Consider the following 24,158-nt stretch of genomic DNA (forward strand, 5'->3'; position numbering starts at 1 on the left):
AGTCAGAATTTGCAAATAAAGGTCTGGTAGTACGCGCGCGCGCGTGTGTGTGTGTGTGTGTGTGGTTGTGTGTCTGGTGCTATTGCCTGGCTGGGCGCCCAGAGCGTGAGGAGCGCGCGCCAGCAAACTAACAGCTCCTAGCACGTCAGCGATGTTATGGTCGAGTCATTCTGGCGTTATACCAGCCGCGCGCCCTTCCCTTGAAGTCGCAAATTGAATGTGGGGATTCGGGAAGTTGCTGCACACCATGGGACTACGCCAACATGCCCCTTACCCCTGTCCCAATGCACGCCATGCGGCACAGACATGGATGGGCCTTACAATACCTGCCATGACAGGCTCTGATGCTGCCAACGTAGTAAGACACACTTGCATTCAGTGATCGCTTCAGATAACGCTTGGTAGTTGGGCGCGGGAGAAGAGACGAAATCAGCAGAATTTGAAAAGCTCACAGCCACGAACGCCGAACGAAGTCATCCATGTGGCATGCAGTTGCAGATTGCTTCAACCATGCTCCACCTGTTTTCTTTGGGCACGTACATTACTATTGGACTGGGTTGCATGGAAAACGACTACCTTGGGAACAGAACCCAGCAGAATCCCACCGAGTATGAGTCTTGCTGGCAGTCATCCTCTACCCCAAAAGCATGAACACATTCGCTCATTCTTCGATTGCGCTAGCTTGTATGAGAACAACATCACTCTTGCAGCGCATTCACAACGTCTAGCTGCTGGGATGCACGGTGCATGGCACTCCGTTAAAGCATCTTTACCCTACTTACACCCATAAATCACACCTCTAACCTGTTGCTGCCATTGAATTGCAGTTCACGAGTACGAATGAGGACACTCTGCGCCCTGAGCGCCTGCTGCACATTGCGAACAGCTGGACTTCCTACCGCTACAGTGCGCATTGTACTTGCAAACCAGCTGCCTGTTCGTCTCCCACCCTGCCTGCGGCAAACCCTAACACATCAACTACTCGCACATGCATGGTCAAGGCACACGCTGCAAAACGACAGCTACTCGTTCTCATGTCAGCTGCCTAAAGCAAACAACCTTCTGCCTTCACTGCCTAGTACCCACTACCGTAGTACCCATCAGTACCCGCCCATCGAAGCACTGGGCAGCGACCGCGCCGCGTCCGCGGCAACGGCCAGCTGCCGCTTCCGCTCCTCCCGCGCCATCTTTGCAGCGGCTTTCGCCTCCCGCTTCGCCACGCGCTCCGCACGCTCAGCAAGCTTGGCTGCCTTCTCTGCCCTCGTGATCATGTGCCGCTGCGGCTCAGGCTCAGGCTCCATGCCTAAAAACTCCTCATGCTGCTCGTGTTGCTCTAACGGCTGAACGCCTGTCCCGCCCTCGGCGCGGAATGTGTTAGAGCCTTCTGTGGGCACGTTCAGGCCCGGGCCCCTGCTGCCCACTGCCACACCGCCAGCTGCATCACTCTCGATCTCGTCAGCGGACGAGGGCTCGGGCGCAGCACTGTCAGGTGCAGGCATTTCGAGCTGCAACTCCAGATGCGCCTCTGCCGCGGGCACCGCCTCCGGCTCCGGCTCCGGCTCCAGCGCTTGAGGCCGCGCCCGCTTGAGCGGCTGCAGCCCTGCTGGCGGCAGCTGCTGCGACACAGGCGGCGGCAGAGACGGCGGCGCTGGCGGCGGCGCTGGATGCACCGCTTCGGCAGCCGGTGCCGTCCCCGCCTGGTGGTAGCTGCGAGCCCCATGCTGCCTCTCCTGTTCCTGCCCCGCCCCCAGCTCCTGTAGCCCAGCTCTCCCGCGAAGCTGCTGGAGCCGCGGCGGCATTGGCTGCTCCGGGTCAAGACCGTCCGCGATTGCCGCAGATGCAGCTTCCACCGCCGCCGTCAGCGGCGGCACGGCCACGGTATCAACAATGGGAGGAGGCGACGCCGCATCCTCCAGTGCCAGGCGACGACGTGCGTGCGTTGCGTTGTGCTGCACCGCATCTGCGGCCACGCCCGCCCCTGCCCCATGCCACTCGCCCAGCTGTTCTCCATCCACCACTTCCCGCGGCGCCGGTGCGTCTACGGCAGACGCCACTGCATGGGGATCTGAGCTCCACGCCAGCAGTGCGTCCGGCCGCATGATCTCAGGCGTGATGGGCCCGACTGCAGCCACAACCGTGCCCGTTTCTGGCTTTCCCACAGCTGCCGCCACGCCGGCCTCGGTAGGCTCCGGCATTGATGACGTTCCCACAGCTGCACCAGACCTTGCTTCTGTCTGGGACGTTGGCAGCACAGCGCTGGAGGGCTGTGGCTTGGGGGAGACGGGTTCAGAGCCGTCAGCCGCCGCCGGTTGAAGGGCACCAGGCATGTGGAAGCGGAGCTGCCCGCGGGGGCTGGACGCCGCTACTCCTGCCGCCGCCGCCGCAGCAGCAGCAGCAGCAGTGAAGCTGCGGGAAGCTAGCAACGCTGCTGCCGGCGACACCCCACGCGGCGGCGGGGCCTCGAGGCCTGAGGTTGCGGAGGCCAGCGGATGCAGGCGCGTGCGACTGGTGCTGGCGGCGCCAAAGCGTGTGCTGGACTTGAGCCGTGCGCTGACGCGCCCGCCGGCCTCAATCACGGAGCCCCCTGCGCCCCAATCATCATCCCACTCGCAGGCATCGTCGTTGTCCGCATCATCTTGCACGTGAGAGCCCGTGCCGGAGCCAACTGAGGACTGGGAGCCGAAGTCGCGCTGCACGCCCCCCACACGGTGCCGTGAGGAGCCCGGCGCAGCAGCAGCAGCGGCTGCGGCCGCAGCGTCCGAGGCCGCGGCGGCGGGAAAGATGCTGGCCGCATCGGTGATGCTGGCGCGGCGAAAGCTAACGACCGGGGCCAGTCGCCGGGCCGAGACCGATCGTGCCTGGAGGGCGGCCATTGTTTCGGCGGCAGTAGCTGTAGCATCTCCTTCGCCCTCGGCGCCGGCGCGCGGGTCGTTGGGCAGCTGTAGCGGGTTCAGAAGGCCACGACGGTCGCGGCGGGCGATCGACAGTGCCGATGCGAGGGCACGCACGCGCGGTGATGCCGGGTCCTGCTGCGCCGCCGACTGCGGCCGCGAGCTGTGTGGCTGCTGAGGTTGCAGCTGCACCGATGCAGGAGAGGGCAGGCCCGCTCCGGACTGTTGCTGTGATGATGGCAGCAGTAACGGCGAGGGCGGCAGTAGCGCGTGCGACGCTACAGCCGCTGACAGCTGCTGCTGCTGCGCTGCCAAGATCTGCAACAGCTGCACTTGGGCGGTGGCGCCACCACTTACGCTAGGTGGATGTGATGGCTCAGGCTGTGGAGCTTGCACGGATTCCGCGCCACTGTCCGGCTGCAGCTCTGCCGCCTCGGACATCAAGCTACCCGCGTCGCCACCACACGGCATGGATACGGGTGCACCAGGCGTGGCCCTAGTCGGTGAAGCTGGCGGCGAGCTTGGCTGCGAGGCGCATGACATGTCACCCGCTTGCGGCATCTCTGCTCGCGCTGCCTTGCTTGACGCCTGAGCAGTCGCGCCTGCGGGAGCGGCGGGAACTGATTCACACGTGCCTGCACCAAGAAGCCCGCTTGATTCCGTTTGGGTTGTGGCTGCCGCCGCCGCCGCGGGTGCGGCGGCCTCGATTGGGGGCAGGCGGCGGGGTTTGTAGGTGTGACGTCCACGGGACAGCGGCGGTAAGCTGCCTGGAGCCTGGTGCGCAGGCGAGAGCAGCGGCCCCGCTGCTGCTGGCGAGGCCGGAGCCTTTGGTGGGAGGCCATGCGGATGTGATTCGACAAGCGCGAGCGCTGCTGCTGGCAGCGGCAAAGATGCAGATGGCGCAGCAGGCGTCAAAGGGATGCCAGCTGCATTCGTGCTCATGCCTGCTGTGCCCGCGTCTGCGCCAGTGGCGGCGGAGGGCTGTGGGGCACTGATTGCCGGCGCTGCCAGCGCCTGCGGTTGCGTGCTGTCTGAGGCCTGGGCATCTGCACCCCTGCCGTGAAGGACCTCGGAAGGCGCGCTGATGCTCGGGCCAAGCCCAGCTCCACACGCCGCCTGTGTCGCTGCCGCAGCGGCAGCAGGCGGCGGCGCTGCATCTCCACATAGCTTTAGCTCCTTAGGTGCTGGGCTTGCAGCATCCCAGACCTCAGCCATGGATAGATGCTGCGCAGGAGTTGAAGTGGCTGGATACTCAGCCGCGCCCGGCGCAGGATGTGCGCCCGGCTGTGCGCCCGGCTGTACGTGCTCGCTGTGCTGCGGCGGAGAGAGTGCGTGAGAGACTGAGTCAGCGCCGCCTGGTGCCGAGGACCGCCGTGCTGCCGCTGCAGGTGCAGGTGATGATGATACCGCGGCCGTTTCAGAGCCCTCCGGCGCCCCCACCCCGGCTGTCCCGGCAGCAGAAGCAGCCACGGTGCTGGCATGGGCGAAGGGCGTGACGGGCTCCGCTACCTCACTGCCTACAACCCTGCTGTCTGCAGCAGCTGCTGACTGTGGTGGGCTCATGGGCTCCGGCGTGACCGCTGCGGTCGTTGGCGGTGATGGAGACGAGGCCTTGCCAAAGAGGCCTCGGGCCCACGCCACAAAGCGGCCTACCAGCGACGGGGCTTTCGCAACCGCAACGGCAGCGGCCTTTGCCGACATCGCTGGACCTGCTGCTGCTGCCTGCGCAGCTGCGGCCGCCGGCTGCAGCACGGCCTGAGCGCCAACCGCACCCGCACCATTATCAGCCATTTCGAAAGGCTCTCCCTCCACAACCACAGCGTCGCGCAGTCGAGCGGAAGCAGGCGTCGTGCGAAGCGACTCGCCTTGAGGCGGCGAGGCCGCACCCGCGGCACCACACACGACGGCACCGCCCGTACTGCTGCGCCGTGACGTCGCAGCTGTCGTCGTCGCCAGGGTCACGGGTGTGACACCGCCTGCGCTCGTGGCTCGTGAGTCCGGCATGAAGCGAGACGGACGCTGGCGTGAAGCTACGCCACCATCCAACCCCGCGGAAGGCGGTCCGTCGGAGGTGCGCGGCGGCGGCAGTGGCTGCGCCGGTGGCGGTGCGCCGCTGCTGATGCCTGGGCCGCTGATGAACTGCGCACGTGACGAACCAACCACAGGGGCAGCCACAATGGGTGGTGGGGGCCCGCCCGCCGTGCCATACTCAGCCATGAAGGGCACGATCGTGGAGCGGGAGTGCTGGCCCAGCCTGCTGCGTGCAGAGCCCGGGCCATGCGAAAATGGGCTTGTGCGGCCACCGCCAAAGCTGCCTGAGATGCCAGCCGCCGTCGGGGAGGACGGCGGCGCCGCAAGCATGACTCCTGACGACAGCACCGTTGCCAAGTCAGGGAGGCCACCGCGCCGCCTTGCCGCTGCCATTGCCGAGGCTGCCGCTGTTGCAGCGGCGCCAATGCTCAAAGCGGTGGCTGTTCCTGAGGCGCCGGCTGCTGTCGCAGCGCTGGCCGCATCGGCTGGCGTTGGTTCTGGTGCTACGGCCACCACGCTGTTCTTGCGGGACACGACAGAGAAAGAGCCTCCACGTGACAGCACCCGCGATCGCTCGGCATCCACGCCCGCCGCATTAACAGTGGCTGACGCTACAGCGGCTGCGAAGCCCTGCCGCCGCAGCAGGCCTAGGGCAGCGGCCAGCACGCCCGGCGTTGCTCCAGGGGTGGAGGCCGTGCCGACGCCAGCCACGCCAGCCGCCGCCGCACCTGAAGCTTCCTCCCCTGGCGTGGTCACCGCCACGTTGCCGCCAATCCGCAGCAGCGACACTCCGTGGCTGCCGCCGGCCGCCGTGCCTTTGTCCAGCGCTGCCAAGGTCCGACAGGACAGCGGCGGTGACCCGGCCGTGCGCATCAGCCGCTCCGCCGGATCCTCCGCCCTCACGCACTCGTGCAGGTTGAAGGCTGAGCCGCAGCGTGAGAGCGGCGGCGCTGCAGCTCGGAGCGAGCTAGCGCGTGGCGTCAGACACAGCCGCCCGTCGCGAAGCGAGCCCGCCGCAATGGCAGCATCGGCGGCCGTTGCCGTTGATCCAGCAGGGTTGGCCGCCGCCGTCGCCGCTGCTGCTGCGGCCATCAGAGCCCAGCGCTGCGGGGAAGTGGAGCGTGAGCCGGCTACGGCCAGCGGTGTCGCAGCCCCCGACGCAAGCTCCGGCATGTGCTGCGACATTGCATCTTCATCCCTTTCATCCGGGACCATCAGAGGCGGCGGCGGCGACGGCGGCGGCTGATGGTCATGCGTCCCGCGGTTCCTTCCGCCAGCCACCCATCCACTGCCACCGAGGGCTGTGACGGCGCCTGCTCCCCCCACCGCCACCGTACCGCTCACGTGAGTGGGCTCCTCCAGGTCATCCAGCACCAGCGCCACAGCCATGAGGTTCTCAAACACAATCGTGCTCGCGCGCGACGCGACCTCATAATCCTCACCTCCCTGCCGCAGCCGGAATGCCCAACTGCCGCCGCTGCTCGCCACCTGTGGGCCACCCTCACCCAGCCGCCGCCGCCAGCTGCTCGCTGCGACAGCTGCGGAACCCGACGCGGCCACTGCAGCGTCTCCATGCCCACGGGCTGCATCGGCGCCGCCAGCGGAGTGCCGGCGGGGCCGCCGCTGGACTGCGGCGGCATACCCAAACGCCGCCGCCGCCAGCGCCACCAGCAAGATGCCACCTACAACTGCCGGCACGAGAACAGCCAGGTGTATGCTACTGCCGCCACCGCTGCTGCCACTTCCGTTGCTTGCGCCAGCAGTGCTACTGCCGCCTGACCCACTGCTGCTGCTGGTGCCGTTGCCGGTGCCGTTGGATCCCGTGGACCCGTCAGCGCCGCCATCGGCACCATTGCCGCCGACCTGGCGAGGCGCACTTCCGGCGTTGGCCGAGGGACTGAAGGCCCCGCCGCTCGTGCCACTGCCGCCATCCGTCTGCAGGCTGGGGCTGGGGCTGTAGCTGCCGATTTCGTTGACGCCGGTTCCAGTGCCAGTGCCAGTGGTGCCGCGGTCACCGCCGCCGCCGGTCGCACCCGTGGGGTCCGACACACCCGGCGCACCGCCACTGCCACCACCTCCACTACTGACCGGAGTTCCACCTGCACCGACGGGGCTGCCGCTGCTGCCACCTGCCGCCCCGGGTGCCGATGGCTGCCCACCAGCGGCAGGTGGAGGTGGCGGTGGCGGTGGCGGCGGCCGCAGGCTCTCGGCAGCCGTGACCGCAGCCTGCAGTGACGCCGCGGCTGCAGCAGCGATGGCCGGGTCTTCCAGAAGCAGGTCCCCACCGCCAAGTCCGTACAGGCTCAGTAGCGTTGGCTTGTCCATGACACGCGCTCCCAATACGACCTCACTTTCCGCGGCGGACGGCAGCGACAATACGGCCGCCACCTTTGCCATTGCTGTGAAGAAGGACGAGGAAATGTCGGAGAAGGTCTGCACCGGCGCATCCGGAGGCGCCGAGGGCGCCGGTGGGTGCTCGCTGGTGGTCGTGCCGCCATCATCAGCACTGGCTGTCGCAGTCAGCGCCGCAATCACTCGCTCGCGTGCGGCCGCAATGGCTGCCTCCAGCAGATGCACGGCCGCGATGCTGGCTCCCGTAGATGTGCCGGTGGTGCTGTTGCTTGCAGTAGCCACCACCTGGGCCCACAGAGCCGCCTGCGAGCAACAACAAGGTGGGAAGAGCACACTCAGGGACAAGAAACGGGCCGGGAAGATGCACGCATACACACTGCCACGCACATCGCGGGTTGTCGGTAGCTATAGGCTGTTCATGCACATGGTGTCAGGCAAACCCTTGAGTTGTGCGCACCTGTGTCTGCGAGTCTAGGCCACCCGCATCCACGGCGACGTTGCCTGCGGTTGAAATGCAGCAGGACAAGCGTGAGCTGGCTTGACACGTGAACAAAGGGCATGGAGATAGCAGCGGCCGGGCGCCGGACTCCGAACAAGGCCTGCACACATTGCTTGCAGAGGCCATCCGGCCAAAGCCTCGAGCATGCATTCCGTACGGTCTACAGTTAGTGCCACTCCCACCTCTCGCCTCCCACCTGTGAGGTCAGACGCGCTACGCATCTCTGGAGGCCAGTAGTAGGGCCTGGGCGCCGCAAAGAGCCGGGGGTCGGGGTAGATGAGCATGTTGAGGCGCAAGGAGCCAGCGAGCACACGAAGCACCTCAATCTGCGGCAGCACCAAACATTGGACATTGGCATGACATTTAGACGTCAGCATGTGACTTCAAGGCTTTTTGGATCTAGGGCTTGAATAATTGGCTGCAAGCAAGCAATGCATGCTGCAGTGCAGTTATGCTCTGGGGTAGACAATGCCACATAATGCACAAACACTCATGTACACGCCAGCGCTGTGGGGCCGGACCTGTGAGGGCTGCAGCCCGCTGGCATTGGTGAGCTTGCTGACAAATGCAGCTTGCGCCGAGGGACCAAAGCTGTCCACCGGGATGGCGAGTGCGGTGCCCATCTGTAGCAGCGGCATCATGAGGGACGAAGCATACGGCTCAGGAAAGAAATAGGTCACAGGGACGTACACTGACAAGTCGATTGGTAAGCCGGCCACAGCCACTACGCTACGTATGGAACCGTTGCGGCCGCATTCCATGACCTCAACCACCGCATGCATGGAGAGATGGCAGCATAATGATCCATCCCCCTCCAGTCGGGCACAAACAGCTCACCATGACGGCTGGCTCGGCACGGACCTCCAGAGTAAGGCCGCCCACCATTTTCAGCGTCAGTGTTGTGGTCGTTGCATTCCAAAAGTACGAGCCGTGGGCCGTACCGTCATACAATGCCGGCGGGCTGGCTGTCATAGCGGTTGCGCGATCACTTGCGTCAGTCAGCCATACGAAGCGGCGTGACAGACTGGCTGCGTCGAAGCGAATAACTAGGATCGTCTCAGAGCCAGGATCCGCGTACGGCATCCACATCTGGAACGAGCGCGGCGCACTTGACTCTGTTTTAGGCGCATGGTGGGTGGGAACACCGGGGTGACCGCAATGCCATCACGGCCCAGAGGCAGAGCGCAGAATGAAACGCATTTTCAACGCATGTCATCGAGGTATGTCAGGCAAGCAGGACCTTTACTGACCTGGGTAAAAGGATATGTGAGTGGTCCGGCGCGTTGGCAGGCTTGTCCAAAAGGAAGCTAGCCGCTGGCTGCAGCTGGAGGAGCCGGCGGCTGGAAAGCACCAAGACTGCGACGGGATCGAGAAAAAGTGGCATACGGTAGGGTTTGTGCACTAGGTAAGGTTGCGCTGCTGATGAAAGACCCCGCATGCATGCACCACACAAGCAAATTCTCCAGTTTGCCTCGACACCTCACCTGGTCCATGGCCGGCACCACCACATCCACAGAGCCCGACACGTTGAATGCCACCGCCTCCGGGCCGCGGACCTGCAAGCCAGGGCGACAGACAGGAATTAGAACACGCTGATGAGTGCACAGATTTGTCAAAACGTGTCTGATAAGATTCCGAGACTCTTTTCATGTGTGGCCACGTTCCTCTGCTGCTTGTGGCCTTACCTCGGCATCCGTGTCACGGCTCGCCAACACAAACAGCTGTGGGTCGAAGACACCAGTAGCCCCACTGCCAGCAGGGCCGCCGGCGCACACGTAGGTGCCGAGGTCACCGCGATAGATGCAGCCACTGCCCGAAGGCATCGCCGGCGCCTGTGCCAGCGGCTGAGGTCGCGGGCCATCTGGTAACGCGCCCAGCACTGTGACCGGGCCGCCCGCAGGCGAAACCCCCAGAGAACCGTCCAGGTCTTTGAAGAGGGCCCGTGAAGGGCCCGCGCAGTTGAGGGGCAGGGGCGTTCCGCCGGCAGTGTAGTTGGCAGTGCCGCAGTCGAGCGGGTTCCGCCAAGCCGGGTCGGGTCCCCGCATGAGGAACAGGCCTTGGGAAGACCTGTAAGTTGGTCATTTGCAAAGCCAGACACGGTCAGTTTGCCGCATCAGTGTAAACACAAACGACGCAATGTGCAAGCAAACTTAAAACCAGCGTACCCGTCCGTCCTGGTGTTGGCGAGCGTGATGCGCCGGAGGAAGTGTGGGTGCGAGGCGTCGGGCGCGGTGGGGTTGTTGGCGAAGGCAAAGCTGCCGCCACCGCACCCACTGGCGCCCTCAAAGTCAGCCACTGTGACGCCCGTGATGTTAGCGTGGCCAAATACCGTGGGGTAGCCACGCACGGCATCCCACGTGGATCCCCCGTCGGGCCCAACAGAGAAGCCCAATGCAAACGCCGCCGCCACAAAGCCAACCGAAGGCGTGTACGGCAGGGCGCGGTTGTACGACTGGGGCGTCAGGCGCTGGTGGCAGCCCGCGTCAGACGGGCTCGCGCACAGCGCGCACAGCACCGGTGACGTGCGCCCTGCAAGCAGCCCGCCGCGCCAGGACACGCCCGCGCGCTCCGTGAAGCCGCCCTGCCGCAGCAGCGCCGCGCCGGCGTGTCGGTTGTCCAGCAATGCAACGTCGTACATCCGCACGTCCGTGTCGATGCCGCGCAGCGTGAGCAGGCCATAATCCCAGTTGGTGTGCGCCGTGAAGTTGGAGAGCGCGGTGCAGCCCACACCACTGGATGCGACACTGGCGCGAAGCCATGCGCCCACAAGACACGAGTGCGCCGTGTTGTTTTGGAACGAGCCACGCGTCCACGCGACGGGTCCCACATCCCAAGGCTCGGAGGGAGGCGACTGTGGAGGGGGCGCAGGCGGTGGCAGCCGGGTCGGCACCGGCGCAGGGGCCGCCGAGGGCGGCGGGATGGCAGGCGGAAGCGGGCCCGGTGCTGGCACGGACGGCGCGCGTGGAGGCGACGGCGACGTTGTTGGTGGAGTTCGGATCGGCGGCCGGGAGGCGGGTGGCGATGCAGATGGTGGCGCTGAGGGCTGAGTGCACGGCATGCCCTGATACACAAAGCCAAAGCGGTCGGAGCCTGCCGCTACGTTTCCCTCAACCCAGTTCGCTGACTGGGAGAGCAGGAAGTTTGCGGGCGACACCGAGGCCGGGCCGGAGGTAGCGCCGGCAGCCGTGCTGTTGCTGTTGGCGGTTCTGTTGGTTGCTGCAATCGCGCCCAGTGCAAGGTTGTTGTAGAGGTGGTTGCCCGTTGTCAGCAGCTGGACGTTGGAGACGGCATAGGAGCCGTACAATACGTTGCCGTACAGCTCGACACGAACCGTGGGACTCTGGCTCCCCAGCACTGCCACGTTGCCTCCCACGCCCGCCACGATTGCCGAATCGTACATGTACGATTGGCTGCTGCTGATGTCAGATTCACAGCTGGTGCTACTGCCATCGCTGCTTCCGTCGCTGCAGCGGCTACTGCCGTCGCTGTCGTCGCCATTTGCCGGCGCAGGCCTGGGTGAGAGGCTTTGGAACAGCACGCAAGGCCGCTGCTCCTGGCCCACAGCCGCCAACTGCCCGCAGCGCTCCACCACCACGTTGGTTAGCTGTGCCGAGCCGGTACCAACCACCAGCAGGCGGGCGCCGTACGGTACGGCAGCGGTTGACGGGCCGTCATTGGCTCCGGGGCTGCCGTACAGGCGGTTGAGATCCAGGGACGGTTCCGATGCCAGAGGCTGCGTACCGTTGGCGGCGGTGATGGTGGCGTAAGCCTCCGCCGCCGCGATGCCCACGTTTGAGGACAGCAGCGCCACCTCTGCGCGCAGGTCCACGGACAGCGTGGCATTGCCACTGCTGCTACTGCCACCACTGCCGCTGCTGCTACTGCCGTTGCCACTGACGGGGTAGCTGCGGCCGCGCGCGGCGTGAGGGTGGCGGAGCGGCGAGTCCAGGACCAGCGCAGTCAGGTTTCCTGCACCCGCCGTGCTGTCCGCGGGCTGCGCCACGACTCCCGTGATGCGCCGGACTTCCGTCTGGTACTGATTGTACGACGTGGATGCGATCATGACGCGATCCCCGACCTGGATTCCACGTAGCTCGCCGGACGGAGATCCTGAGATCCGAACGGACGTGTCGCCGGGCGCTGCCGCCCGGGCCAGCCGCATCCAGCGGCGGGTGACCGACCGGCCGTGTAGACTCAGCCGGCCGCCGGCCGCCACCAGCAGGACCTGCAAGTGGAGAGGCGAATAGATAAATTTGCACACACGCTTGCCAGAATGCTCCTTCCCAGAAGATGTGCATGTGTGGGAATGCATGAGCGCAGGACCGGTGTCGATTCGCCCCGACGGTCATCATAACAGCCCTGATGGTGGCCGGATTGCCGACGCCGCCGCACCTTGCTGCCGATGTTGCTCCCAGCAGGGTAGCCGGGCCCGGCCATAGCTGCTTCCAAGGGCGGCAATATGAAGCCCTGATCGCTGGGCGAGCCGGTCAGCAGCACGCGCGCCACTGTGGGGTGCGGCGAGGCCGTGCTCCCAGCTGCCAACAGACCCTGGGTTGGAACATGGGTTGCGTGGTGTGTGTGTCGAGGCGTGTACTTAGTTGGGTACAGACACAGAGGCACTTGCAGCGGTATGAGGCGTGACAGCATCTGTGCCAGCAAGGCGCGACACGTGCTACCAAGTGCTGCTGCTGCTAGCTGTTGAGCGGCCAGGAATACAAAACTCACCCCTGCCAGCACCATCACTGCGGCGGCGGTGAGGGTGATGTCCTGCAGGGGGTCAAACCGCAGCGACCCAAGCACCACCAGCGACCCAAGGGCCGGCGGGCTCTCGTCCAGCAGCAGCGCCCAGCCCGCCGGGACCGTCACGTTGGCGCCGGGGCCGGGTTTGCCGCCTGTCACGTTCGCCCAGGTCGTGTCTCGTGACCAGCGAAGGAACGGGTCTGGCGGCGGCGGGCTGGGCGCTGGAGGCGGAGACGGAGGCTGAGGAGGCTCAGGGCTGGGTGGAGCAGGAGACGGTGGCGCCGGGCTTGGCGGAGGGGAGGGCGGGAGTGGGGAAGGGGGAGCGGGGGAAGGAGGGTCAGGCGACGGCGGCACGGGGCTTGGAGGAGCAGGAGAAGGCGGTGCTGGGCTGGGTGGCTCGGGCAAAGGCGGGCCAGGGCTGGGCGGCGCGGGGGATGGTGGCGCTGGGCTTGGGGGCACAGGGCTCGGTGGGGGAGACGATGGCGGCTTCGGGTTCGGCGGGACAGGCGAAGGTGGCGCGGGGCTGGGCGGGGCCGGTGACGGTGGCGCCGGGCTGGGAGGGGCTGGCGAAGGCGGGCCAGGCGCGGGGGATGGGGGCGCCGGGCTCGGAGGCATAGGGCTCGGTGGGAAAGGCGATGGCGGCCGCGGGCTGGGTGGGTGCGGGGACGGCGGCCCAGGGCTGGGCGGGGCCGGGGACGGCGGCCCAGGGCTGGGCGGCGCGGGGCTGGGCGGCGCCGGGCTAGGGGGCGCCGGGCTGGGCGGCGGGCTGGGCGGCGGAAGCGGCGGCGCGGGAGGTGGCGGCATGGGCGGCGGTGACGTGTTCGCCGCCACAATGGCAGCCCGTAGCGTGGCGTCCAGGGCCCCGCGCGTGCCCGTGTTCGCCAGCCACGCCCCGTCGGCGCCTCCACACACGCCCGCTAGCACGGGACCGCCACTAATTGCCAGGCCGTTCACGGCCGGCGTCGGCGGCCACGCCAGCATCACCCAAGCCCGATACAGATCTGCCAGGTACGCTGACGTCAGCTGCACAGCCAACGCAGGTGCCGGGGGTGCCGGGGGTGGCGGCGTCCAGGACGCCAGCAGCCCACCTCCCGCGGCTGCCGCCGCCATCGCCAGCTGCTGTGCCCAGCTGTAGTCATCATCAGTGCTGAGCGCTGCCGCCGCAGCGGCGGCGGTTGCGTTTGCCAAGGCTGCGGCCACCGCCGCAGCCTGTTGCTCCTCGTTTGCGTTGACGAGGCCAGACCAAATGGTCGCTAGAAGTGCTCCTTGCGTCCCTGCGTCCAGGCCGCCTGCGGTGCTGCACCGGGCCGGCTGTGGGAAGGCGTCTGGCCGACTGATGTTAGAATCTGCGGCCGGCGGGTAGATGTGCACAGCCACAGGCAGCGTGGCTTGGCCACCACTGGTGGCTGCGGTGGCTGCGCTTGCGTCTCCAGGGTAGAGCTGCTGGGGCAGGGGCATGACCTCTATGCGCAGGGGATCCAGGCCGGCTGCGGTGGCAAGGGCGGAGGCAAGCGCCCGCCGCGCCGCAAGTGTCATCGGGACCGAAGTGACGGTGGCGTTCAGGCGCACCTGGTGACAAGGATAGAGCGTGACGGGGCACAGTTGTGAGGAACGATTGGAGGAAGGTACAGAATATGCGGACAAACAACATAAAGGGGCAAGCATCAAGGCCTCAAGCAAAGGCAGTCGGCCGCCGAGGCTCACCGGCACAGCCGCCTCCGTGCGGACCTCCAGTGACCTGCCGCCGCCCACCATCTTGACGACAAGCCGCCCGCCGTCCACATCCCACCAGTACGACCCGTGGGGCGTACCGTCGTACGGCGCAGGCGGGCCATATGACAAACGCTGCCCCCGCCCGCCAGCACTGCTGCTACCGCTTGCTCCAAACACGGTGTTAGCAACAAGTGGCGGCACCCATGCAAAGCGCCGCGCCGCCGTACAGTTAGTAGGGAAGTCAAACGCCATCACAAGCTCGGCGCTGGGGCTCGCGTACGGCATCCAGAGCTGGAACGAGTCCGGGACCGAGCCTGCAGCCGTGAATAGTTGGAGGAATTATCACTTGGCACAAAGGCGCAGCGCTTGCATCCCTGCCCGAGCTTGCCAACAGTGCCCTACCTGTGAAGGAGACATCCACAGAACCTCCTGTGGGAAGCACTGACCAAAACGCCGCAAGTCGCCGCTTGCAGGATGCGGATCCCAGGCACCAGCCCTGTGGGGCGATATGGCAACGGGGCAGCAGAAACATGTTTATGGTGTGACCCTCTGCCAAGTGCGCCTGCGCGTGGACAAATCCGATCCCTATCCCCCTGAACAAGCACACACACGCCCCCACCTGGTCCATGGCCGGCACCACCACATCCACAGAGCCCGACACGTTGAACGCCACCGCCTCCGGGCCGCGGACCTGTGGAAACAAGTAGGGGCAGTCAGTGGCAGCCACCGCATAGTATTATCATAATATTATGCCCAAAGCGCAATACGGTACGGTATCGGTAACGTGCTTCATGACCTTCTCACCCTACTACGGTATGCTACCCTTGCTTGCTGGCTGGCTTACCTCGGCATCCGTGTCACGGCTCGCCAACACAAACAGCTGTGGGTCGAAGACACCAGTAGCCCCACTGCCAGCAGGGCCGCCGGCGCACACGTAGGTGCCGAGGTCACCGCGATAGATGCAGCCACTGCCCGAAGGCATCGCCGGCGCCTGTGCCAGCGGCTGAGGTCGCGGGCCATCTGGTAACGCGCCCAGCACTGTGACCGGGCCGCCCGCAGGCGAAACCCCCAGAGAACCGTCCAGGTCGTTGAACAAGGCCCGTGAAGGTCCCGCGCAGTTGAGGGGCAGGGGCGTTGCGCCGGCAGTGTAGTTGGCAGTGCCGCAGTCGAGCGGGTTCCGCCAAGCCGGGTCGGGTCCCCGCATGAGGAACAGGCCTTGGGCAGACCTGTGGGATGGTCATTTGCAAAGCCAGAAGCAGTCAGTTTCCGTGCGCATCAGAGTGAACACAAATGGCGCATTTGCAAGCAAAATTAAAACCAGCTTACCCGTCCGTATTGGTGTTGGCGAGCGTGATGCGCCGGAAGAAGTGTGGGTGCGAGGCGTCGGGTGCGGTGGGGTTGTTGGCAAAGGCAAAGCTGCCGCCGCCGCACCCACTGGCGCCCTCAAAGTCAGCCACTACCACTCCGTCGATCAAGGCCATTCCATTTACGGTCGGGTAACTGGCTACGGCGTCCCATGGACTTCGGTCCGGTCCGACTGAGAAGCCCAACGCAAACGCCGCCGCCACAAATCCAACCGAAGGCGTGTACGGCAGAGCGCGGTTGTACGACTGGGGCGTCAGGCGCTGGTGGCAGCCCGCGTCAGACGGGCTCGCGCACAGCGCGCAAAGCACCGGTGACGTGCGCCCCGCAAGCAGCCCGCCGCGCCAAGACACGCCCGCGCGCTCCGTGAAGCCGCCCTGCCGCAGCAGTGCCGCGCCGGCGTGTCGATTGTCCAGCAATGCCACGTCGTACATCCGCACGTCCGTGTCGATGCCGCGCAGCGTGAGCAGGCCATAATCCCAGTTGGTGTGCGCCGTGAAGTTGGACAGCGCGGTGCAGCGGCCGCCGCCACCACCGGGCGCGGCGGCCCGAGACGCCGCGCTAGATCGAAGCCACAGCCCCACCAAACAACCGTGGGCGGTGTTGTTGCGGAACGAGCCGAGCGCCCACACGCCAGCCGATCCGCTACTGCTACTGTCATTGGCACTGCTGCTGCCTTGGCCTCCACTGGTAAGGCTAGTGCTGCTACTGTTCTCGAAGATTCCAGCCAGTGCTTCAATTGCTGTTAGATCAATGCATGGAGTGCCCTGTACGGCAAACCCAAATGCGTCACTTCCTGCTGCCACGTTGCCTTCCACCCAATTCCCTGGATCCCTTATGTAGAAGTTGCTCAGCACTCGTGCGCGGTACGCAGTGCTTTTGCTGCTGTTGCCAGTGCTTGCAACTATGTCTCCGCTGTTGCTGGCATTCAGTGGATGCGGCACCTGCTGCGGCAGCAATGTCGCTGCCGCGCCGCCTGCTGTCAATGCTCCAAATGCTACACCCCCATCCCATACTGCTCCCAAAGCCAAGTTATTCTTGATGAGATTGCTGGATGACAGTACCAAAACATTAGAGGCTCCGTAAGTGCCGTACAATGCGTTGTCTTCTAGCGCTACTGCTGCTACTGCTGCTGCCGATGAATTTGCGGGTGATACCGCAGTAGTGTTGGTGGTGTTTCTGATGTCTGCGGATGCTGGCGCTGTTGATGCTCCGGCAATGGCAATGCTGCCACCCACGCCAAAGGCAATGGCACTTCCTCGTATATACAATTGCGCGCCTGCTGCGCTGCTGAAGGTGCTATTGGCAGCTCCGTTGCTACTGCTGCTGTTGTTGCTACTGCTGCCGTTGGTAGCTGCTGCTCCTGCTACTGCTGTTTGCAGCAAGTCCTGGAACAAGACGCACGGCCGAAGCAGCGAGCCGTCCAGCTGTCCGCAGTACTCCACAGCCGCGCCCACCAACCGTGCCGTACTGTTGCCCGCCACCAGGAGGCGGGCGCCGTACGTGACCCAGGCCGCCGTTGTACTGCTGTTGCTTGAGTTGGATCCACTTGCAGCCGATGGGGGGCTGCCGTACAGATCGGATGGCGGCAGGCTGCCCGCCGCCATGCTGTAAGCCTCCGCCGCCGCGATGCCCACGTTTGAGGACAGCAGCGCCACCTCTGCGCGCAGGTCCACGGACAGCGTGGCATTGCCACTGCTGCTACTGCCACCACTGCCGCTGCTGCTACTGCCGTTGCCACTGACGGGGTAGCTGCGGCCGCGCGCGGCGTGAGGGTGGCGGAGCGGCGAGTCCAGCACGACCGCCGTCAGGTTGCCGTCTGCGGACGCCGCACCGCCGCCGCCGCCGCCATCCACCGCTGCAAGGGCGCTGTACGGCAGCACGGCCACGATGTACCGCACCTCGCTCTGGTACTGGTTGTACGAACTGGATCCAATCAGGACGCGGTCTCCGGGCTGCCAGCTTCCGTCCAGGTCCGACAGCGGCACGTCGAGTCGAAGCACCGTGTCACCCGGGGCGGCGGGGCGCGCCAGCCGGGTCCAGCGCCGCGCCTGCGCCCGGCCGTGCAGGTCGAGTGTGCCACCGCCCAGCACCGCAAGCACCTTGGTCCCGAGGTCTGCGCCCGGTGCAAAGGGCGCTCCTGACGCATTCGGGACGCGCCAGCCGGGGTCCCCACGGAAGCCGGTCAGAAGGATGCGCGCGGCGCGTGGGTGTGGCGCGCCGGGGGCTCCAGCTGAGAGGGATCCCTGTGTGTTATGACAAGATAGCGGGGTAAGAGGGGGCGGCGAAGTTTTACACACAGAAAGGGCGAAGGCACGAAACAGAGAACATCGTTACACAAGCAAGGTGATTTCGTCGTTGCCCAAAAGCACCCAGCCCCCACGGCGCCACTACCGGTACGTCACTCACCCCTGCCAGCACCATCACTGCGGCGGCTGTGAGGGTGATGTCCTGCAGGGGGTCGAACCGCAGTGACCCAAGCACCACCAGCGATCCAAGGGCCGGCGGGCTCTCGTCCAGCAGCAGCGCCCAGCCCACCGGGACCGTCACGTTGGCGCCGGGGCCGGGCTTGCCGCCTGTCACGTTCGCCCAGGTCGTGTCTCGTGACCAGCGAAGGAAGGGCTCTTGCTCCTCGACAAACTGTGTGGGACAGCCGACAGAAGGGCAGGATCCAGATTGGATCCGAAGTAGGGCGTTGCTGCCTCCTGCGAGAAAGGTGGTGAGCGCGGTGTCGTTGAACCGGGCAACGGTGCCGTTTCCGGTGCCCAACCACCTCCAGCCGTTGGTCGTGAAGGTTCGGTTGTACGACGTGGCGCCGTGAGCGGTTGACACGCTGGCGGCGGGCCGAGCGCTCGCCGTAACGGTTGTACTGTTGACGGTGAAGGTGCCATTGATGGTGTAGCGCGTGGTGATGTAGGAGAAGTGGTTGGAGGCATTCAGGAGGTCCAGGCGGTACAGGCTGCAAGCAAATAGGCACGTAAAAGGGAAAGTCGGCCGTGGCTATCAAAGCGGGTCACAGAGCTACGAGAGGCGCGCACCAACTTTATTGACAACCTGCACTGACATCTGCTGTCACGCGGTACCCTCTATCATTGTGTGCGTGATGGTCGTGAGCTGGAAGTGAGCACACTAGCGTGCGTCGATCGTACTTACTTATAAGAGGTCGCGTCGACACGGATGCCCGTGGGCGCGCGCCAATGGATCCAAAACTCGCGGCCGCCGGTTGGAAGTGTGACCATGTACGATGCTTCATTGACCGCGACATACGGCACCACGCTGCTGCGGTTCGTGGCCGCGTTCACAACCACCATTTCGGTTGAGCCGATGGTGGCCGGCGCCACGGCCACGTGCAGGCGCCGGAAGGGCCCCACGCGCGGCGCACACACGGCGGCCGTGTTGGAGGAAGGCCAGGCCGCGGCGCCGCGCAGGTAGACACACTCGCTGGGCTCAAAGAGGGTGTTGTTGATCGCGCTGTGGAAGGTACTCCCAGCCCAAGGCGGCGGCGCGACTGCTGCTGTGGAACCCGGGGCGGCTGTCGTGGTGTTGGCGGCGGCTGGGAAGGCGGCGGGGTAGGACAGGTAGGTTGAGAGCTGGGCGGCGGACAGCAAGGAGCCATCTGTGTCCTCGTAGATGCCCTGTGAGCAACGAGGTACGTGATGAACGAAGGTGCATGGCAACGTGTCATAGCACTCATGGTAAGGCCCGTGCATGGTGGCCACGCACTGCTCTATCTCAACGTGAGACGACCCCGTGTGAGCCCTTTCTGTAGTCTTATGCATCCCTCACCCACCTGCTGCAACCAGCTCCAGGCCGCCAGCGCAGGGCGCCGCGTGCCTGACCTTGCGCTGCTGCTCGCGTTGCTGCCGTCCGTCCCAGCCGCAGCCCCTCCCGCGCCGGTGCCGACAGCATCCGCCAGCTCTACGAACTGCAGCCCCGCGGTTTGCGTTGTGCAGCCGCCCTGGAGTGACAGGCAGCGCGCACACGCCTCCAGCGCAAACAGCTGCGGCGGCGGCGGCGCCACGGCCCCCGCAATGGACAGCGGCACGGCGACGGTGAAGTTGGCAAAGGTGACGTTCACCAGGGCCAGGCCGCACTGGTGGTAGGAGCTGCCCTGGGGCGTGCTTTGCGTGGCGACGCCGGCGATACGGCGGGTGGCGTTGGGCCAGCGGCCGGCGGTGCCGACGGCGCCAGCCGCGGTGCGGCCGAAGAGCGTGGTGGAGAAGACACCGGCCAGGTTCGTCAGGCCAGCGGTGATCCTGATGCATCACGAATGGCAGCAGTGACATGTGTTATTATTACAGGTGTCGGGAACGTAGCCATTCCTGCCAACTACCGGGCTTGTGGGTAAGATCACACCCACTGACGCCAGCAAACACACGTACGCACCTGGACCTGTCATCGTGCACCCACGCAATCTCGGCCTGTGCCCCGGTCTCCTTGATGAGTGTGGTGTTCGGTGTCACAGGTCCGCCGCCGTTATCGCCCAGCGCCATTCCGCGGAACTGCACCAGCCCCACCTGCAGAGCAGAGGATGCGATGGGGTGAAGAGGCATCCAGTTTGGTGTGGCAAAATCACTTTACCAGCAATTCATTGGCATGCTCACTGCCTGTGCGCCGCTCCTCGCACCCCACAGCACCGCGCCCCCGACGACTCACCACGCTGGCGGCCGCGCCCTTGAGTCCGCACTTGAATGCGGTGAGGCCGTCGAACACCGCCGCGGCCTGCTGCAGCGGGGCGGCGTAGCGGCTGCAGGGGCTGGCACGTGGGAAGTACTCGGGGTGGACGCGCAGTCCATACAGCAGCGCCGAGTGCGCTGTGTTGGAGGCAAACCCCCCACTGCTGACGCTGCCGTTGCTGCTACTGCCGTTGCTGCTACTGCCGTTGCTGCTGCCGATAGGGACAGTAGGCATGGCTGTGAAGCGCGGGCAAGTGCTGTAGAAAGCGGCAGTGGCCAGAGTGGAGCCGGAGCCCTCCGGGGCATCTGGCAGGCGGTAGAGGAAGCCAGTGTGATCGGAGCCCGCTGCCACATTGTTCCTGTAGTTGCAATCAAGGGGTTGTGCTCGTGATGCTCGTCGCGCTTGACACGGCAACCCAACAGCGCCACGCATCCCAGGTTTGCCTCCGGTGCCCCTCTGCTGGGATGGTCCATGCCACACGTTTCCTAGCTAGCCCACAGACCGACAGCTTTAGATAGACCGCTGAGAGAGCATCCAACGCCCGCACCTACTGCACACGAGAGAACACCTTAGGCCCAACCACCACAGGCCCAACCCACGTGCCTGAGTGTGTTGTTGGGGTTGGCGACGTAGAAGGTGGCTGGGTTGCCAGCATCCCACGCGGCAGTCGGCGGCAGCGCTGGGTTGGCGTTGGTCAGGATGCCCACGTTCCCATCCAGCACGTTGCCGTACTCCGTGCCCTCTTCCAGCACGAAACCGTGCCCGTACACTTCGTACAGCACGTTCCGCTCCAGCACCAGTCCGCTGGTGTTAGTCACGACAAAACCCCGGGCGTACGCGTCACGCAGCACGCAGCCGCGGACCCAGGATGCGCCAAAGCTGCCGGCAGCCGCGGTGCTACTGCTGCTACTGCTGCTGCTACTGCTGCTGCTGCTGCTGCTGCTGCTGCTGCTGCTGCTGCCGACATCACCCTGCTGCAGCCAATGCAGCGAGTAGGCTCCGGTGCGGAACGCCTGCCCCATGCGGCGCATGGCCACATGACTCAGCCGCACGGCGGCTTTGGGACCTTGCGCGAGGAGTGACGGCGGCGTGTGGACCAACACCTGTTTGGAACACAAAGCACGCCGTGTGTTTGAGATCAAATGGTACCCACCCCACCAGCCAGATGGATCTTCAAGCACACTATGTAACATTCCAAAGCAGTCAAAGCATCAACGACTGCATGTACCAGCACCGGTAGGTGAAAAGCGGTATCGGAGAAAGCGCTGCCACGGGAACTCCACTCACCCTGGCCCCGAACATGGAGTTTGCGGACGCTGCGTCCCCCTGCAGCACCACATTGCGACTGAGCAGCGCCACAGTAGCGCGCATGTCCAGTGGCTGGGCGGGGCGCGTGAGTCCGGCGGCGGTGGCCGGCGGCGCCACCACCACTCCCAGGTGCGTGTAGCTCAGCGGCGCGTCCAGAGCCACACGGCTCACGATGTCGCCTGAGGTTGAGCTGTTGGTGGTGGTCACGGACACGACAGTCGCCTCGTCCACCTCATCCGCGAAGAAGGAGCTGCTCGCAATCACGATGCGGTCACCGGCCTGTGTGTGAGAGGGCAGGGCGGCAGGAGGGGATGGGCAGTGGAAGATGGCATTCGCCTCAGCACAGCGCGGACCAGCGTTCTATCATCCTTATGTTCATGAGCAAAGCGCTTCGCAACGACTCACAAGCACACCCGAACCCGCCGCCCTAGCACCCAACCCTGCCATGCTGCGCACCTTCCAGTCGACTGCCCCGTTGACGAGGATTGCGCCATCGCCCGGGTTGGCGGTGATGTTGAGGGTGGTGTACGGCGGTGAGCGGGGTGTGCCGTACATCTCCAGCACGCCCTGCCGTACCGCAATCACCTTGGTGCCGTACAACGCCAGCCCGCCCGCAGCGCCGCTAGCACCATCATCCACACAGCCCGAGACGCCGCCGCTGTCATCCGGCGATACTGCTGGCGGGTTCCCGATCAGTGTGATGGTGGCGGCTGAGGCGTATGGCTGGTCTGCAGAGCCCACACTCAGCCGGCCGCCACCGTCTATCAGGATGCTGCGCGCCTGCAGCTCCAGCGCCGGCTGCGTGTCGTCAAACACAAGCCAGCCCAGCACCAGCAGCGCTCCCAGAGGCGGCGGGCTCACATCCAGCAGCAGCGCCCGCCCCGCCGCCACTGCCACGTCGTCTCCGGCCTGGGGCAGCCGCCCTGACGGCCAGGAGGAGGGGGAGGACCAAGCGTCCAGGTATCGGAACGAGGCGGCTGGTGGCGACAACGTGCTTGTGCCGCTGGTGCTGCCATTGGGACCCGCGCTCAGGGCGCCGGACACGCGGCCTGGCGTCGACACCACCACATCCAGCCATTGCCCCGGAACCACCACCGCCGCCGCCGCCGCAGCTGCTCCGCCGGCTGCCACCGGCGCCAGAAGCGGCCCGGTCACGCACGTAATGGCGTCGCTGGATAGTACGTTGACGTTGCCGCAGGGCACGCCGCCGATTGTGACATTCATCTGGGCGGCGGCGGTGACGTCGAAGCCGCTGCCGGACAACCGGAGCGCCGTGCCGCCTGCAACAGGGCCCTGCGTCGGGCTCACCGCCGTAACCCACATGCCGCCCGCTGCCGCAAAGGTGAACGTCACGTTGCTGAAAGTCACCTCATCTGCGCCCGGCGCCGGCGTCACCGACAGCGGCAGCGTCGCGCTTGCCGCCCCGGCGGGCAGCGCCACCGCGCCCGTGCGGCAGCGGAAGCTACTGGCATCCATGGCCAGCACCGCGCACGCGCTGCCACCGAAGCGGGCGGCAGGCGGCGCCGCTGGGTCCAATGAGTGACCGCTGCTCACCACGGTGACCTCGGTGCCGCCGCTGGCGGGGCCCTGCATCGCTGAGCCTGGCGCAAAGCCGGACACCTGGAGCGCCGCGGTCCAAGAGGCGGCGGCGTAGCCGCACCCCAGCGGCGGCGCACACAGCCACAGCGTGTAGGTGCCAGCAGGCACGTAGGCAGGGAGCTGGCAGCGCAGCGTCTCGTTGTAGCTGGTGCTGCCAAGGCTGCTGGCGTTGACACGCGCGTCGCTGCAGTTGAGCACCAGGGGCTGTAGCAGCAGCGGCCCAGCCCCAGCGGTGCTACTGCCACCGCGCGCCACCGCCACCAGCTCGACCGTGGCGGCGCTGCTACTGCCGGCGGCCGACGCGTTCCAGGTCCCGTTGCTACTGCCAGCCAGTGACACCTGCCAGCTGATGACCAGCGCAACACCTCCGGATGGCTGCAACCCGGCTGCCACTGTCGCTGGCGCAACGCTTGTGACCGCTGGTGTGCGGCCGCCGCAGAAAGCAAGCGTGCCGGTGACCTCTGTGGCCGTAGGCGGCACAACACCTGAGTTGAAGACTCGCAGTCGCCACCTCAGCACGCTTCGCAGCGTGGCGTTACCAGTCAGGTAAGTTGCTGGCGGCGCCAGCGCGCCCGTGCTGATGCTGCCACCACCTCCGGCTACGGCCGCCGCTGCAGCTGCGACAGCCGACGCCGGCAAGTCGGCAAGGCTGTAGCGGCCAATCCTGAACACGGCTGTAGCGCCGTCGCTGGAGAGCAGCTGCAGCGGCAGCGCGCCTGCCGCCGCTGCCACAAGCGGCGGCGGAGGCGCGCCAAGCCAGGCGCAAGAGGCGGAGGCAGTAGCAACACAAATGCCGTTTGCTGGGCTGTCCCATTCGAGGAACATGGTCCTGCCGAGGGTGGCATTGGTCAACCCCGACACGAAGCCCACTCCCGCCAGAGTCACGGTAGAGCCGCCGAAGATGGATAGCTGCAAACAGCAAGGTTTAAATGAGAAAATAGGTTCAGCTTGAATTATCATCAAAGAGCGCACGCACAGGGCATGTA

The 24,158-nt window shown here is 65.7% G+C and overlaps 1 protein-coding gene across 1 annotated transcript in view; it reads right to left on the reverse strand.

Annotated features, from left to right (window-relative positions):
- Positions 1–305: 305 nt before the first annotated feature.
- CHLRE_11g467665v5 (uncharacterized protein) overlaps positions 306–24,158 on the reverse strand; it is a gene marked incomplete at its 5' end in the record, with an annotated part of 31,025 nt that continues 7,172 nt past the window's right edge. Inside the window, 24 exons of the mRNA XM_043067418.1 lie at positions 306–7,577; positions 7,732–7,775; positions 7,970–8,099; positions 8,295–8,396; positions 8,611–8,888; positions 9,024–9,129; positions 9,258–9,329; positions 9,459–9,840; positions 9,939–11,998; positions 12,166–12,321; positions 12,499–14,082; positions 14,218–14,540; positions 14,629–14,722; positions 14,846–14,917; positions 15,071–15,452; positions 15,553–17,834; positions 17,998–18,547; positions 18,742–19,223; positions 19,379–19,844; positions 19,975–20,105; positions 20,245–20,623; positions 20,869–21,368; positions 21,553–21,852; positions 22,030–24,081. Coding sequence (XP_042919415.1) covers positions 1,101–7,577; positions 7,732–7,775; positions 7,970–8,099; positions 8,295–8,396; positions 8,611–8,888; positions 9,024–9,129; positions 9,258–9,329; positions 9,459–9,840; positions 9,939–11,998; positions 12,166–12,321; positions 12,499–14,082; positions 14,218–14,540; positions 14,629–14,722; positions 14,846–14,917; positions 15,071–15,452; positions 15,553–17,834; positions 17,998–18,547; positions 18,742–19,223; positions 19,379–19,844; positions 19,975–20,105; positions 20,245–20,623; positions 20,869–21,368; positions 21,553–21,852; positions 22,030–24,081 — 19,404 coding nt within the window. The remainder of the gene's footprint in view (positions 7,578–7,731; positions 7,776–7,969; positions 8,100–8,294; positions 8,397–8,610; positions 8,889–9,023; positions 9,130–9,257; positions 9,330–9,458; positions 9,841–9,938; positions 11,999–12,165; positions 12,322–12,498; positions 14,083–14,217; positions 14,541–14,628; positions 14,723–14,845; positions 14,918–15,070; positions 15,453–15,552; positions 17,835–17,997; positions 18,548–18,741; positions 19,224–19,378; positions 19,845–19,974; positions 20,106–20,244; positions 20,624–20,868; positions 21,369–21,552; positions 21,853–22,029; positions 24,082–24,158) is intronic.

The sequence above is a fragment of the Chlamydomonas reinhardtii genome, chromosome 11, assembly GCF_000002595.2.
Source record: "Chlamydomonas reinhardtii strain CC-503 cw92 mt+ chromosome 11, whole genome shotgun sequence".
Taxonomy (NCBI): Eukaryota; Viridiplantae; Chlorophyta; class Chlorophyceae; order Chlamydomonadales; family Chlamydomonadaceae; genus Chlamydomonas; species Chlamydomonas reinhardtii.